The sequence below is a fragment of the Tupaia chinensis genome, unplaced genomic scaffold (assembly GCF_000334495.1).
Source record: "Tupaia chinensis unplaced genomic scaffold, TupChi_1.0 Scaffold000195_1, whole genome shotgun sequence".
Lineage (NCBI taxonomy): Eukaryota > Metazoa > Chordata > Mammalia > Scandentia > Tupaiidae > Tupaia > Tupaia belangeri.
The window spans coordinates 337,371-353,241 of record NW_006159670.1 but is presented as its reverse complement, the minus strand read 5'-3'; the positions used below and the strand labels follow the sequence as shown (position 1 = coordinate 353,241).

The 15,871-nt window shown below is 51.4% G+C and overlaps 1 protein-coding gene across 1 annotated transcript in view; it reads left to right on the top strand.

Moving 5' to 3' along the window:
• The window catches only part of EPB41L4A (erythrocyte membrane protein band 4.1 like 4A), a gene marked incomplete at its 5' end in the record, with an annotated part of 306,715 nt that overhangs the window by 188,392 nt on the left and 102,452 nt on the right, over window positions 1–15,871 (top strand). Inside the window, 5 exons of the mRNA XM_006146888.3 lie at window positions 1,055–1,152; window positions 2,236–2,356; window positions 4,916–5,003; window positions 8,805–8,893; window positions 9,657–9,720. Of these exons, the coding sequence (XP_006146950.1) occupies window positions 1,055–1,152; window positions 2,236–2,356; window positions 4,916–5,003; window positions 8,805–8,893; window positions 9,657–9,720 (460 nt within the window). The remainder of the gene's footprint in view (window positions 1–1,054; window positions 1,153–2,235; window positions 2,357–4,915; window positions 5,004–8,804; window positions 8,894–9,656; window positions 9,721–15,871) is intronic.

The window sequence follows — 15,871 nt, the reverse complement described above, 5'->3', positions numbered from 1 at the left end:
GGATGGCAGTGCCTTTTCCCGAGTGGGGGGACAGGAAGCACTGGCAGGTCTGTCAGGCTGTGGCTGCACACAGCCCGGCCATGCTCCACGGGGGGCACTCAGAGCCCAGACCTGGCACCAGCACGCAGTGTTACTGCTCACGTCCTTGGCTTTCTTCTGCCCCTCTCAGTGACATGGAGTCACCTGGCAGAGAAAGGGACATCATAAAAGGACAGCCCGAAGTGTGCGCGTGCGTGTGTGTGCGTGTGTGTGCGTGTGATGGGTCCGGGAGGGTCCACCTGCTGGCTGGGTAAGAAGGGGGACAGCTGGTATGGGCGCGTCCTGCCTGAGAAGCTCTGGGGTCGGGTGGCTTGGTCCTGGCCCTGGCTCTGCTTCTCACCCCAAGTGCGATCTGGGACAGGTCACTTGGTCTGCGTGGGGGACAATAACAGACCTCCCTCATTTACTGAGTTCCCCACGTTAGTGCGCATGGGACACCCAGAACGGTCACTGCGGTTGGTGTTCAGAGTGTGGCAGCACGCCGGGGTCCCCTAGGTGGCATGCAGTGAGGAGCCTCAGGTGACAGTGGGGTGTCAGTGAGGGGACCGGTGCAGTTGGGTCTTGTCCCAGCACGTGACCTTAGACCCGATAGGTGGCACACGTAGTGGAGTGGGCCCTGCCGTGTGTCTGTTCCGGTGAGCGCGTGCTGCGTGCTGGTGGCGGGAGCGGGGAGGTGAGCGCGAGGACAGCTGCTGTCGACGCCGTCACGTCGCCCCGTGGAGGTAGGTGCTGTCACCGCCGCAGTTTTGCCGGTGGGGCCACTGGCCCTCTGGGAGGTTAAGCAGCAGCCCGTGGCCACAGGGTAGTGAGTAGCAGATCTGGGGTGCAGGCTGCCACCCTGAGAGCCCGATGTTAGCACACCCAGGACTGCACCATCGGTCTGTTGGCGAAGACCTGTCCCCGCAGCAGCCTCTGTCCTCGTTAAAGGACGAGCAGTTACCCGCGGTGACCCGGCCGGACGCTGGCTCTGAGCGGTGTGAGACCGAGCCTCTCACTGTCCCCGTTTCTCTTGCAGGTATCAGTTCTTCCTGCAGGTGAAGCAGGACGTCCTCCAGGGCCGGCTGCCCTGCGCCGTCAGCACCGCCGCCCAGCTGGGAGCCTATGCCATCCAGTGTAGGTTCCCACGACCTGCGGGAGGGCCGGAGCAAACCCTCCAGTTTCGCCTCGGAAATGAGTTTATAGACTAAAACTCTTGCTGTTAAGTGAGACAGGGAGTTGAATTTAGCCACACTTAGAGTTTCGATCCTTGTCCCTTCAGAAGGGGTTAAAGTGGGGCCAGGTGCAGACCCCTCAGGGTGGGCCGAGCGGAGCCCGAGTGGCAGGGACAGCACCGACTGCATAGGTGGAGGCCGGAAAGTCTCTCTGTCTTCATCCCGAGTTCACGGGTTCCGCACCCCTGTCCCCAGCCAAGCCAGTGCGTCTCAAAGATTGGTCTGCTTCTGGCAGCTGTCGTGAAGATGGCCCATGGCCAGAGTGGACGCCAGGTTCAGAACATGGTGGCCCTCGGCCCTTGGCATCGGGTCGGTGGCCGGATGGAGCAGCTCCAGGCCGCACTGTCGTCTGCCAGACCAAGGCAGGGCCCGTTTGCACTAGTAACTGTTGAGCACCTTCTTGGAGTCCAGGATGGGGCGAGAGAGCACTGTGTCTGCCCTGGAGCTTGCGGGGTGAAGGTACCCACAAAGTGTGCCCTAGGAGGCACGTGACATGGACCAAGTAGATTGGGGCTTTGAAGCAGATTACCGTAAGGAAGAGATTTTTTATGAGATAGCTTTCGGGGTTTGTTTTGCTGCTTCCTTGACCATCACTGGGGCAAGGATGTTTTGGACACACGTCCTATTTCTTGGTGTCTTTGAAGAGGAGCTTTTGAGGCTGTGGTTTTCCTCACCTTTAGCATTGCTAATATATAGACTCTAAATTTTTTCTTACAACATTTTACATAAACCGATTAGGATAATTGAAATAAAAGTGGTTATAGTTTTAGTCTCTGGAAAAGCAAACTGCAGAATATATGTACGCTGTATGTGACACCCATAGGTGCTCCTCAGGGTTGCTCCCCTAAAATTAGGTCATCTTACATATACATCTACTAATAAGGCATCTGAAGAAAAATGGTTAAGCACAAAGGAAACATTTTATTCCTACACGCTTATGAATGTCGTCCTGAAACAGAACAAAGTTACCGTCTCTCTCCCTCAGCGGAGCTGGGCGATTATGACCCGTACAAGCACACCACCGGCTACGTGTCCGAGTACCGCTTCGTTCCCGATCAGAAGGAGGAGCTTGAGGAGGCCATCGAGAGGATCCACAAGACTCTCATGTAAGAATCACGTCTGTGTGGCCTGTCGGCCCTCACCTCATGCCGTCATAAGAAGAGTCCAGGATGAAAACTTCATCGGTGCCTTGAACAGTTTAGCTTTTTCTTCTTAGGTTTTTGCCAGAGGGTTCTCGTGCTCACCAGAAAGGGAAAGACAGAGAGCGAAGGTGACAAATAGCCCCAGAAGGATGACCACACCGTAGTCCCTTCTCCATTTTCCTTTGGGGATTTGGGGCACACACATACACACAGCTGGTGTGATTTTTCAAGCCACTGGGTCTGGGACTCGTGGGAGCCCAGCACCTTAACCACCATGCCATCTGCTGGCCCTTTACTTTTTCTCATATCGTTTTTCACTCCACTAAAATCTTCGCTGAAAATTCTGCCAGTTTTAAAGGTATAAAGGAGAAAGTGAACCCCAACACTGTAGGCGCTTAGTCTTCCTGAGTGGCTTTTCAGGCCTCTTTATGTGCATGATTTCCCACAGGAAAATGTTATTTTCTATATATTTATGTATAGAAAGCGTTGTGTAAGTGGAGTCATTGGGCCCATACTGTATCTTGCAGTCTTCTTTTTGTCACCAGTGTCTTATGAAGGTTTTTCGTTATTTAGTTGATTTATTAAATAAGACCTTACGGAGTTATTACAGGGTGTTGCCCCTGTACCAATGAAAAACATTAACGTTCCTAGACCAACATGGCTGTGGATTTCTGTATCGCTGTAGATGTTGGGTCGTTGGAAAAGTCAGGACGTGTTTTATTTTTTTTAAGAGGTTTTTGCTATAGGACGCATGCACTCGCCAGTAAGAGAGAGAGACAGAGAGACAGAAAGATAGATAGCGAGAAATCCCCAAGGGGGATGGCCACGCCACAATCCCTTCTCCTCCGTTTTCCTCTTGAGATCCTGGGCATGCACGCACACAAGCCCAGCGTGAGTTTAAGCCACCGGGTCTGGGACTCGAACTGTGGTTGGCTACATGGGAGTCCAGCGACATAGCCATTATGCTAACTGCTGGTCCCGGGACATGGTTTTGCAAAGAAAACATAAACAATCTGTCGTGACTTTTCCGACAACCCAGTGTAGTTTTGGAGCCCAAGTGCCTTTCCTGCGCCCTGGTTTTGCTCTGTCCTGAGTTGTTAGGAGCAACTTCCTGTCCAGACTGTAGCAGCAAATCTGGACATGATGGTGGACCGGGCTGGAGCCGCCAGGGGCGTGAAGTTGGCACCTCAGGCACTTCAGGGAGTAGGCTGGCTCCCCTAGCAGGCTTTCCAGTGAGTAGCCCGGGGCACTGAAGTTATAATTTAATTATAGTTGTTTTGGTTAAATCCTCTATACTGATTAACTTGGCTTTATTGCCTCTTATGTTACATTCCCACTTGAATATGCTTGGTTTCAGATCTATTATAGTTCAGAAAAAAATGTAGAATTAATCTGTCAACAAAAATGTTTGCTTAAAGGATCTGCATGCGTGAGCAGAGGCAGACGCCAGCGTTGGACCACGATCAGAGAGCCTCCCTTCGCAAGGGCTGGAAGCTCTCTGGTCGGATCAGGGTCCTTCATCTGGAGGTTTTGCTGAAGTGGATGCGGAGAGGGTGCTTGTTAGAACATGAGGAAGGGCAGTGTGTTTGGCACGTTTGAACGCTGATTCTCCTCGGAGTCCTAGAATTATTTTGGGAAGTGATCAAGGCGCTCTGGGTGGCGGCCTCAGACCCGCTCCACCTGATGGTGCTGGAGCGTGGTTTGTTTAAGGACAGAGCTCCCCCGAGGTTTGGTGGCTTCCTGGTCTAAGGCGATGAGCGTTTTAGAGGACCTTAGTAGCCAGATATTGCGGCATCTTCCAGTACACCAAGGCTGCAACAGGAGGCTTCTTCATCTAAAATATTCGTGGCTCCTTACCCTCCCCATGAAAACCCACCCTACCATGCCCCACCACGGAGACCCGCGGCAGGGGCCGCTCCGTCAGGAGTCAGTGCTGCTTTTGCTGCTGTTCTGGCACCAGCAGAGTTTGGGAAGACTTCTGGACTCTCTGCTAAGAGAATGACAAGCACTAGGACAATTTCTATGAGCCCACTAGAGCATTCTGGAAGGAGACGTGCTCAGGGGCCATCGCTGTGGCCTGGGGGGCAGTGGGGACCGTGCCTCTCCTTGTGCCCACCCCTGGGCCAGCTCCTCAGCTGCTACTGGAGAGGAGGTGGTGCCCAGAGACAGGCCATCACTCCTGGAGGGGACATTTTTAGCTTGAGCGTTTATATCCTTAGTAACCTCCTTGGGGGTTCTGAGACGTGGAAACTTTAATATGTGCTGGGATATCGGGGTAGGCTCTAATGAATAGAATGGATTTGGCCAATGAAAGCAGTGTAATTGAAGTATCATCTCGGAGTATAACATTTTGCCACCAAGAAAGCAAAGGGCTCCTTGAAACACAAAGATTTATGTTTGCATTGCTGTAAGATGCTTTAATTTTGCAGTGAACATGATGAAGCTGGTTTCTAGTTCCTGTAAGTGCAGTTGCTCTCAGTAAAGGTCTCCCTCTCTCCCTCCCCCCCACCCTCCCCCGTAAAGGGGTCAAGCTCCCGCTGAGGCCGAGCTGAATTACTTGAGGACTGCCAGGTCCCTGGAGATGTATGGCGTGGACCTCCATCCTGTCTACGTGAGTAACATTTAATTAGCACACAATATTGTAAGCTGATGACATTTTTCTTAAAAAGTCACTGGCACTCCCAGCGGACTGCCGCAGTCCTGTTGTTTAGCAAGCAGGTAATACTTTTTCATCTGTGGTTTTCAAACACAGAGCAGCTTTTGGGTGGATTAAACCCTAATGAGTTTCGCATAAAAGTCTGTGATTATATTTCCATGTGTAGAAAACAATTAACTGGGCCCAAAAACACAATCTGCAGAACAGCTCTGAAGGGCTTAGCTGAACGTCAGAACAATTTAAAATTGGTCTATAATTGATCGTATTCGATAGAAAACAGAAGGAGTTTCCAAAAATAGATTCATGGCTGAAAAATGTCGATGCACTCACTCCCAGGTGGGGCAGGCATCGGCAGCAGTCCAGGCGCGACTGTGGGTGTCGTGCGTTGCTCCGGCAGGTCTGCCAGCGTGAGGCCAGCCGCTCATATGGGCGTCCCTGCGTTGACAGGAGCGCCCCAGGTTTCATGGTGAAGGGAGCTTGCCAGACAACAGGCAGTGAGCAGATGTGCTGAGTCTGCACGGGGCGGCCGGGCCGGGGCCAGGCCACGCCTGCGAGCCACTGCGCCAGACGAGCCTGCCTTGGGGTTTCTGAGGGGTGCAGTTAGCAGTGGTCACGCTGGGTTACTTGGAAACATGAGCCTGGTACTTTATGCCTTTTGGGAAATGCTAGAGGATACATTTTTATATATGATATATATTATAGCATATTAAATATAAAGTCTATTATAGTACATTACATATAATACATATTACATACAGTGCACTATAGTGTATATAATATACACACATTTTCTTTCTCTGTATATGCATGTGTGTACGTATAACGTGCATACATATATCTGGATGTATGTATACACTCACATGGAATTTTTGTCACTTAGATCATGGACCTCAATTTTTAAAACTTCCCTTAATGCAAATAACTTATCGTGCATTTATTTTGCAGCATGTCTCTTGCTCATCAGGGTTTTCGTTTTTGCCATAGGGCATGTGCTGGACAGAGCTGGAGAGAAACAGAGGGAGCGTGATAAATCACCTCCCACCCCTCCATCCCAAGGTGGGAGGATGGCCGCACCAGAAGCCCTTCTCCACTCTCTGCTGGGCTTTGGGGCATGCACTCACAAATGCCCGGCGTGTTTTTGCCATCTGGATCTGATATTCAGACCAACTGGGCATGTGGCTCCAGAGCCTTAATCACCATGTCGCCTGCTAGCCGTCCTCACGTGTCACTTTTAAAGTTAGATGCATCCATGGGCTTGCGTCCGTGTGGCAATCAGAGCTACAAAGTGGGGGACAGTATAGAGTAATGTCCTGACATCTCGATTTCAGTGTCATTAGGTCACTAAATGCTTTAAAGAAATGCCCTTTAAGGGGCCGGTAGGTGGTACGTGCTTAAGGTACTGGACTCCTGCGTGGCTGACTGTAGTTCAAGTCCCAGTCACTTTTCCTCTCTCTCTCTGGTAAAATTAAAAATAAAATAATGATGAACAAAATTAAATAAAATAATTTAAAAAAAATACCCTTTAAGAATATTTGTAAAACTTTGTGGATTTTTTTTCCCCTTCTAGCCACATTAATCTTGTTAGCTTTTCAGCGTTTCTTTCTTTAATTCTATAGGAAATTTATGAAGTGAGAATATTTTGCATTTGTGCAATATTTACCCTAATCCACAAGCACTTTCATCATTATGGGAATTTACAGCAAGTGAGCTGTATTTGTTAGAATCTTCCATACGTGCCTTTAAGATTGATGTTTTAGAACTGAAAATGGGCAACAGCTGATATTCTTCCAGAACTTACTGTCTTATGTTATTGGTACACATTTCTTTGTAGGTTACTATTTAACGTAGAGTAGAAACACTAACACTCACGTCTGTGCGTGTCCTGGACAGGCTCACACTTTTTCATTTCAGGACCCCATTTCCTTCTGCTCCCCCCTCTCTCCCTCTGTCCCCTCCCCCTTCCTCTTCTTCCTCCCTTCCTCTTCTTCCTCCCTTCCTCTTCTTCCTCCTCTTCCTCCCCCTCCTCCCTTCCTCTTCCTCCTCCCTTCCTCTTCCTCCTTCCTCCTCCCTTTCTCTCTCTCCTCCTTTCTTCCTCCTCCCTCCTCTCTTCTCCCTCCTCCCTTCCCCTTCCTCCCTTTCTCTCCCTCCTCCCTCCTCCTTCCTCCCGCTTCCCTTCTCCCTCCTTCCTTCAACTTCCTCCTCCCTCCTCCCCTCCTCTTCCTCCTCCCTCCTCCATTCCTCTTCCTCCTCCCTTCCTCTTCCTCTTCCCTTCCTCTTCCTCCTCCCTCCTCCCTTCCTCTTCCTCCTCCCTCCCTCTTCCCTTCCTCTTCCTCCTCTCCCCTCCCTTCCTCTCCCTCCTCCATTCCTCTTCCTCCTCCCTTCCTCTTCCTCTTCCCTTCCTCTTCCTCCTCCCTCCTCCCTTCCTCTTCCTCCTCCCTCCCTCTTCCCTTCCTCTTCCTCCTCCCTCTTCCCTTCCTCTTCCTCCTCCCTCTTCCCTTCCTCTTCCTCCTCCCTCTTCCCTTCCTCTTCCTCCTCCCTCTTCCCTTCCTCTTCCTCCTCCCTCTTCCCTTCCTCTTCCTCCTCCCTCTTCCCTTCCTCTTCCTCCTCCCTCTTCCCTTCCTCTTCCTCCTCCCTCTTCCCCTCCCTCTTTCTCCTCCCTCCCTCTTCCCTTCCTCTTCCTCCTCCCTCTTCCCTTCCTCTTCCTCCTCCCTTCCTCTTCCTCCTCCCTCTTCCCTTCCTCTTCCTCCTCCCTCCTCCATTCCTCTTCCTCTTCCTCCTCCCTCTTCCCTTCCTCTTCTCCTCCCTCCTCCCTTCCTCTTCTCCTCCCTCCTCCTTCCTCTTCCTCCTCCCTCCTCCCTTCCTCTTCCTCCTCTTTCTTTGTCATGTCAGAGGGCACACATGCTTGCGACAGAGAGGCAAGTGAAAGCACTGCCCCCTCCAGGGAGCGTGGGCGAACTACAGCCGTTCTCCTCCATTTCCCCATGCTGGCAGGACTTGGGGCATGCACTCACATGCACCTGGCATGTTTTACGAACTGACAGGGCTGGGATTTGAACTGTGGTCAGCCATGTGGGATCTGGCTCTCTTATCCATCAGGCTACATGGTGGCCCCAAGATCCCATTTTCTTAATTAGCATTTATCATTGCCTGGAAATAAAGATTTTCTGGTCTTTACCAGAGAGATTATGCCATGAAATTTTCAGAAGTCTTAAAGTTCCAAGTGAAGGGAGGAGGGAAGGTAAGAGAGACCTGCTGGTGGCTGCCTGGACTTTCTGGAGAGGGTGGTGGTGGTGAGGTGGGCCGGTGGCTCTCCGTCCTCGGCCACCCGGAGCGTCCCTGGGGTTTTATGCGTCCCTGGTGCTTCGGCCCCTTCATTAGCAGTTATTTAGCTGGTGCCAGTGGACCCAGGTGTAGTGTTTTAAGCTGCATGGGCGAGTCTAGTTAATGTGCAGCTGAGGGTGAACACCACTAAGCCGCACCGGGCAGTCCGTGAAAGGCCTCATTGTTAGTTCAGGTTTTGTTTTGCTTTGTTTCGTAACGAACTGAAGTTAGAAGCACAGATTAACACTAAGGAGTGATTTCTTCAGACCTTCCAAACCAGGAGTGGCACGGTAGCTGTCGTAGCGAGGCCAGCTTCCTGGGCCGTGTCTCAGGACTAAGTCCACACTAACGCAGATTAACCCGCACGGCCAGCTTACCTCGACGGAGAGCTCCCCTGTGAGCGGGTGTGCTGACAGGCCTGTGCTTGTCTTTCAGGGGGAGAACAAGTCGGAGTATTTCTTAGGACTAACTCCGGTTGGTGTCGTTGTCTACAAGAATAAAAAGCAAGTGGGCAAGTACTTCTGGTAGGTACCGCTCGAGAGCGGAGGCGGTGTTAGGTTCGAGACCGTGCGTGGTGGGCTGACGGTAGGTACCGCTCGAGAGCGGAGGTGGTGTTAGGTTCGAGACCGTGCGTGGTGGGCTGACGGTAGGTACCGCTCAAGAGCGGAGGCGGTGTTAGGTTCGAGACCGTATGTGGTGGGCTGACGGGACGCGTGTGTCAGGGAAAGGCTGCAGAAGAGAAGGCGGAGGGTCACGAACAGATGAGTGGAGTTGGGTGTGAGTCTCCTCCTACCCGATGCCTCTCAGCCTGTGAGGGGGGTTCCCAATGTTCATGGAAAATACAGTTAAACAATGAGTTTATTTTGGTGCCAGATGTTTGAACTCCGTAGTTTTTTCATAATTTGCATGTTCCATGAACTTTGAGTGTGTTCTCGTGACTGTCAGCTTCTGGGCCCTTCTCTGCGAGCTGTGTGTGGCCGGGTTTCTCTGGTGGGCTGTGGACCCAGGCCCACTTGAGTTTTAGCTCTGAACGGGGAAGGACTGGAGGGAGGGGGACGTGGGTGAGCCTGCGTCTGGGAGGCCGGCCTACCTGGCCCCGGACTCCAGGCTTGTCTCGGCCTCTAGTGGAGAAAGGAGCGATAACCGGAAGGGCCCTTTCTGTGGGAGGCCCAGAGCCCAGCCACACCCAGACTCTGCAGCTGCCGTTTTCCTACCCGACACTTCTTTGGGTTTCCGAAATGCGTGTTCTTAAAAACAATGACCACCATGTCATTTGCTTCGTTTCAGGCCTCGGATTACCAAGGTTCACTTCAAGGAGACTCAGTTTGAACTCAGAGTACTGGGAAAAGACGTAAGTTTTGTGGACTTTAGCTCACTTGAGAAGGGGAGTCTTGTCTGCTCGCTGGAGACGTCAGAGACGTTGCAGAATTACACTGCTGGGTTCTCTTTGCCTGCAGCCGCATGGAACACGTTACCTAGCTCATGTGCGTTACTGGAGAGGCACAGGGAGGTGAGGGGAGTGGACGAGACCGTACTGGAGCTTTAGCCAAGGAAATCCAAGCCGTGCGGGGACAGGCGGGAATCGGAGGCGCCATTCATGGTTGGTGCGATCTGCTTCTCCGTGTGCCTGCGTAGGTAGGGTTCATGTCATCAGAGGGGCGGAGCCTGCATTCCGGGCCACAAACATGAGTTCCAGTTTGGCTTTACAGCAGATTAGACACTGAGGGTTCCACTTCCGGCTTCCCCAGGTTGTGCATGACAGACACACCAGGTGGAAATTCTGGGTGCTCTTGAGGGAGAAGGTGACGCCAGGGTACAGAAGGCTGACCTCTCTGCACCTTGGCAGTGGCCTCCGGGAACATGGGGTCACGGGCACGCCCCTGCCAGAGCCTGGCTGTGCTTCCACGCCTCAACGGGTAGCTTTTAGGGAGCTGCTTAAAGGGAGGCAGGGATGCAAAAGCTTTCTTTTGATCTACCTCTGAGAACAAGGCTCCCTTGAAGTGCTATTTCCATTATTCATATTTATGGAGTAAGCAAGTGAGAGGGTGACATGACAGAAGCCACCCTCTGTCTCTCTCTGTTTATTCATCGCCAGAGGGTGCACACATTGTCTGGAAAGAGACGGAGAGGCAGAGGGAGACAGCCCCTAGGGGTGTGGTCACGTGCAGTCCCCTCCTTGGGATTTGGGGTGTGCATGCACTCGTGCCCTGTGTGCTTTTTGAACTGTGGTTGGCCACATGGGATCCATCTCCCTTAACCCTAGGTTAGGGGCCGAGTCCCTCCTGTCCCTGACACTAACTTATGCAGGCAGAAGCCTGGGATGGAGTTGCATTACCTTTCTTGCTGTTAAAATGCACACAAGAAAGTGAATCAGTACTTCTGGATCCCGGGCGGGGAGCAGCCTGGGTGTCTGCAACCTGGGAGTTGACAGAGAACCATGTAGTCAGGACTCCGCAGACACCTGCCAGGTGATGGCAGACTGCTGAGACCACAAACTGCCCATCCAGACACCAGGCTCTCCTAGACAGAGCAAGCCTGTCACTCCCCTCTGCCACCTTTCACGCGGCGTGTCACCATTCATCGAAATGAAAACTGGATTCTGGAATGTGCTTTAACTCGTAAGGAAGGAAGTTTGTTTTGCTGTTGTTGTTTTTAAATCACAGTCCAAAAACCATATAGAATTTCTTAAAGGTCTAGTTTGGAGGAAATCCAATGTGGTCTTCAACTCTGGATTAGATGCATCAATCTTAAAAGATGCACTAACAGACTGCATTAAAATCACTCAAGAAGTGTGGAACCAGCAGATGGCGGAATGGTCCCATCACTGGACACCCTTGTAGTCGACCACCGTTCAAGTCCTGGGCCCAGCGGCTTAAAATTCACACCAGCTGTGTGTGTGTGTGTGCATGCCCAAAATCCTGAGAGGAGAATGAAGGAGAAGGGACTGTGACATGGCCATCCCCCCTGGGGGGTGATTTATTGCTTTCTGTCTCTTTCTGTCTCTGTCTCTCTGGTGAGCGCACATGCCTTATAGCAAAAATCGCTTTCTCAAAAAAAAAAATCATTTAAAAAGTAGAGTAGCTAATTAGATATAGGATTCTGTAGGTTTCTCCCTATCTTGCCGCTCGATTCACATGACTTAATACAAGAACTTGGTCTGTTAAGTATGCAGGGAGCGCCTTACGGGGGGACAGGCTTTGCGCTCACCCTGCAGGGCACGCGGAAGTCCTAGACAGAGGCACAGTCTGCTGCTGGCGATATTAATCAGGCTGATTCGTCATCTGACTGGCTCAGGCGGAGACGAGTGGTAACCTGAGTGTCAGCCAGAGGGCCGGGGGGCTTTTAGAACCAGGGGTGCACCATAGCCGGAGCACAGGGCTTCGGCTCCCCTGAGAGAAGGAGCACAGAGCAGCTCGGCCGCCCTTCTCCAGAGGAGTCACAGGATCGTTCTGACCCCTGCTTTATCTGTCGGTCCTTTCTCCATCCACAGCCCTTCCTCTCGCGGGCCTCTCTCTTTGCCCTCAGGCAGGAGCCAAGTATATTGAAAAGAGTGTTTCGAGTTTTTTAGCAGAATCTGATTATAAAATAATAAGACTCTTCAGACCAGCAGGTGGCATGAAGGTTAAGGTGCTGGATCCCTCATGTCTGGCTGTGTGGTTCAAGTCCCAGACCTGGTGGCTTGAAAATCGTACCGGGCGTATGTGCATGCATACCCCAAATCCTTAGAGGAAAAGGGATTGTGGTGTAGTCATTCCCCTGGGGGGATGATTGATTTCTCACTTCCACTCGATTTTTCTGTCTCTGGCAAGTGCATGCGTCCTATGGCAGACACCTGAAAAGAAATAAGTAAAAGTAAGGAAAGAAGAAGACCATGGCAGGAATGTGTACATGCCTGCCCAAAGTCCGCAGAGAAGGGATTGCGCTGTGGCCATCCTCCCTGGGGGGCGAGTTTGCTCTTTTCCTCTTCCTGTCTCTCTCCAGTGAGTGCACATACCTTATAGCAAACGAAGAAAGAGAAAGTCTTCAGGGATATTACTGTGATTCAGAGCCTCCCCTCCCCTTACACCTGTTACTTTGGAGCGTGAGGTCTTTGGTGAGCGCTTTGATGTTACTGTGATGCCTTAAAGTGTCTTCTACTGGGACCAGCCGACGGCTTATGTGAAGGTTACGTCGCTGGACTCCCACATAGTTGACAGTGGTTCGAGTCCTGGACCCAGCGTCTTAAAACTCACACCAAGTGTATGTGCGTGCATGCTCGAAATCCGCGAGGAGAATGGAGAAGGGATTGCAGCATGGCCATCCCTCCAGAGGGTGATTTCTCACTTTCTATCTGTCTGTCTGATGAGTGTATGTGCTCTATAGCAAAACTCTCTTAAAAAAAAGAAAAGAAAAGAAAAAGAAAGTGTCTTCTACTGTGTTGGGGAAATGGTTGGTGTCATCACCCCTAACCAGGAATTCGGGCTGCGTAGGCTCCCCCACTGTTAGGCAGCCGTGGTCACTGGGCGGCACCTGCTGTTTTAGTGGCACTTCCTGTGATATGACCTGGCCTCCTGCGTGCTCCTCCAGGCCCCGCCCCTGCCCCAGTGCTGAGACAGTGGTGTGTGGAGAGGTCTGCAGGCCCACCTGCTCCCGGACCCCTGAGCTGGTGTCGGTGCCTTTCCTGAGGTGGCGAGGCAGGCCACATCACCTAGAGCCTCGAGCCAAAGGGAGGTTAAATGTCGTTACTCAGCAGTGCATTAATTTACCCACGCATTCTATTCCTGCGTGTTCCTGCTTGCAGGGCTCCTTTCTGTCCCCACCAGGGTACCTCTCTGTGAGGCAGTGATTTACATAATGGGAGAATGAAGCTGATTAAGATGGAGGGCTGACTGTAATCACAGACTGAATTAAAAAGCCCCTTAAGCCCCCTCACCTGGAACAGTAATCACATTCAGCTTGAAAAATGGTTGAAACGCTTATTGTCCCGCTTTTCTGGTCTGCTGGTCTGTCAGAGAGACTTAATTCAGTGTGTGTAAGGCTTTTAGGCCAGATTCAGAGACACTTTTATGTGTTATTTAAACTTCAAAAGACGGTCTGTGGTTTAAATAACACCCCATAGAACATCTAAACTTTTAGCATAAACATCATATATGATGACTGTAAAAATCTGGAAAATATACTGCACAGAAAAACATTAAAATTACCTACTACCTTAAAATTTGGAGGTAATGATTATTAATATTTTGGTATCATTGCTTCCAGATTTTGCTCTATTGGCTGAAGTGTATAGCACATGTATATATGCATATGTGTAGATTAGCCACTATGTGGTTTTGTATGCACTTTTAATATCATAGCATAGGAATTTCCCTGTTTTATTATGTTTATTCGTATCTGCCTGTTTGGTGTTTAAATACATTTTTTTAAAAATATAGGGACCACCAGTTAGCGTAATGGCTGTGTTGCTGAACTCCCATGTAGCCGACCGTGGTTCAAGTCCCAGACCTGGTGGCTTAAACTCACGCTGGGCACGTGTGCATGCATGCCCAAGATCCTGAGAGGAGAATGGAGGAGAAGGGATTGCAGCGTGGCCATCCCACCTGGGGGGTGATTTCTCGCTTTCTATCTCTCTGTCTCTGTCTTTCTGGTGAGCGCACGTGCCTGATAGCAAAAAACCTCTCCAAAAAAAGAATAAAATAAAATGTTTTACTTTTTCTTAGTATTGTGAATATAGTCTTTTCCCTTTGTTATGTTTTCTTTCTTTCTTTCTTTCTTTCTTTCTTTTCTTTCTTTTCTTTCTTTTCTTTCTTTTCTTTCTTTTCTTTCTTTTCTTTCTTTTCTTTCTTTTCTTTCTTTTCTTTCTTTTCTTTCTTTTCTTTCTTTTCTTTCTTTTCTTTCTTTTCTTTCTTTTCTTTCTTTTCTTTCTTTTCTTTCTTTTCTTTCTTTTCTTTCTTTTCTTTCTTTTCCCCCCCCCCAGGGGGAATGGCCGCGCCACAGTCTCTTCTCCTCTATTCTCCTCTCAGGATATTGGGCACACACGCACATGTGCCTGGTGTGAGTTTAAGCCACTGGGTCTGGGACTCGAACCGCGGTCGACTACATGGGAGTCCAGCGACATAGCCATTATGGTAACTGCTGGCCTCACCCCCCACATCTTTTTTCTTTTTTTTCCTTGGGAGGTTTTTCACTGTAGGGCGCGTGCGCTCGCCAGACAGACAGAGACATAGAGACAGAAAGCGAGAAATCGCCCCCCGGGGGGGATGGTCACGCCACAATCCCTTCTCCTCCATTCTCCTCTCGGGATCTTGGGCACGCACGCAGACGTACCCGGCATGGGTTTTAAGCCACCGGGTCTAGGACTCAAACCGCGTCGACTACGTGGGAGTCCAGCGACATAGCCATTATGCTAACTGCTGGTCCCCCCCCGCCCCCCACATCTTGATGCTACAGAGTTCAGGCTTTAGGCCTCAATGCCTCCAAAGAGCTGCCTGGACTCTCCCTCTCCCTTCCCCTCCCAGAAACCCTGGTGGTTTGGAGAAGCCTGGGCTCCAGCAGCTCTGGGCACAGGGACTGCCACTACTCTGACCCCCGCACACGGCCACTCAGCCTGCTGCTGGTCTGGAAGTAGAGCTAAGCTGGGGAGTGAGGGGACAGTCCCAGGCTTGGTTCTCAAGGCATTCCGTGAAAATCAACCATTTGATAATGAACTTTAGATAAACTCGTACACCCTCAGGAATAGGGCACATGTGCGTGCGTGCCCAAGATTGTGAGAGGAGAATGGAGGAGAAGGGATTGCGGTGTGACCATCCCCCCGGGGGGGTGATTTCGCTTTCCGTCTCTCTGTCTCTGTCTGTCTGGTGAGCGTACCCGCCCTGTAGCAAAAACCTCTCAAAAAAAAAAAAATGTGAGGGGGTGACTTGGAGGACGGCAGCCACCGTGAGAGACCGCAGGGACATCATCAGATGAGTCAAAGCTGGGAGTTTGGGGAGGAAGGAAAGAGAATGGCTTGACAGTGGCAGTGGGATCAAGAAGGACCCTCGCTGTTTCGGGCCCAGCGACGACGTGAGGACAGCCAGGGTGACAGGCCCCGCCCCCACGGAGGCTGCAGCGGGAGCCCTGTACTCGGGAGGGCAGGGTCTGTGCACAGGAGGGGGGAAACCAGCAGCCCTGGAGCCGGGAACCCTGCCCACGGAGGCCCTGATCCCCAAGACGTGGAGGTGGAGCTGGGGACCCTGCCCACGGAGGCTGTGGGCCCCGGGACGTGGAGGTGGAGCCGGGGACCCTGCCCACGGAGGCTGTGGGTCCCGGGACGTGGAGGTGTCTGCAGAGAGGAAGTGGTGAAGGGGACAGTGTTTGGGCCATCACTTGGGGTGGCTGATGTGAGTAAGCTAGGCGCGGAGTGAGGTGTCCCCTGGGACACCACCTTCGTGCAGCCGAAGGTGGAGGGCAGTCCAGCTGGAGTTCAGGCTGGTGAATTTCTGCGTCTGCGTGCTTCCCCGGTGAGGGGAGAGGTCCAGCACGGG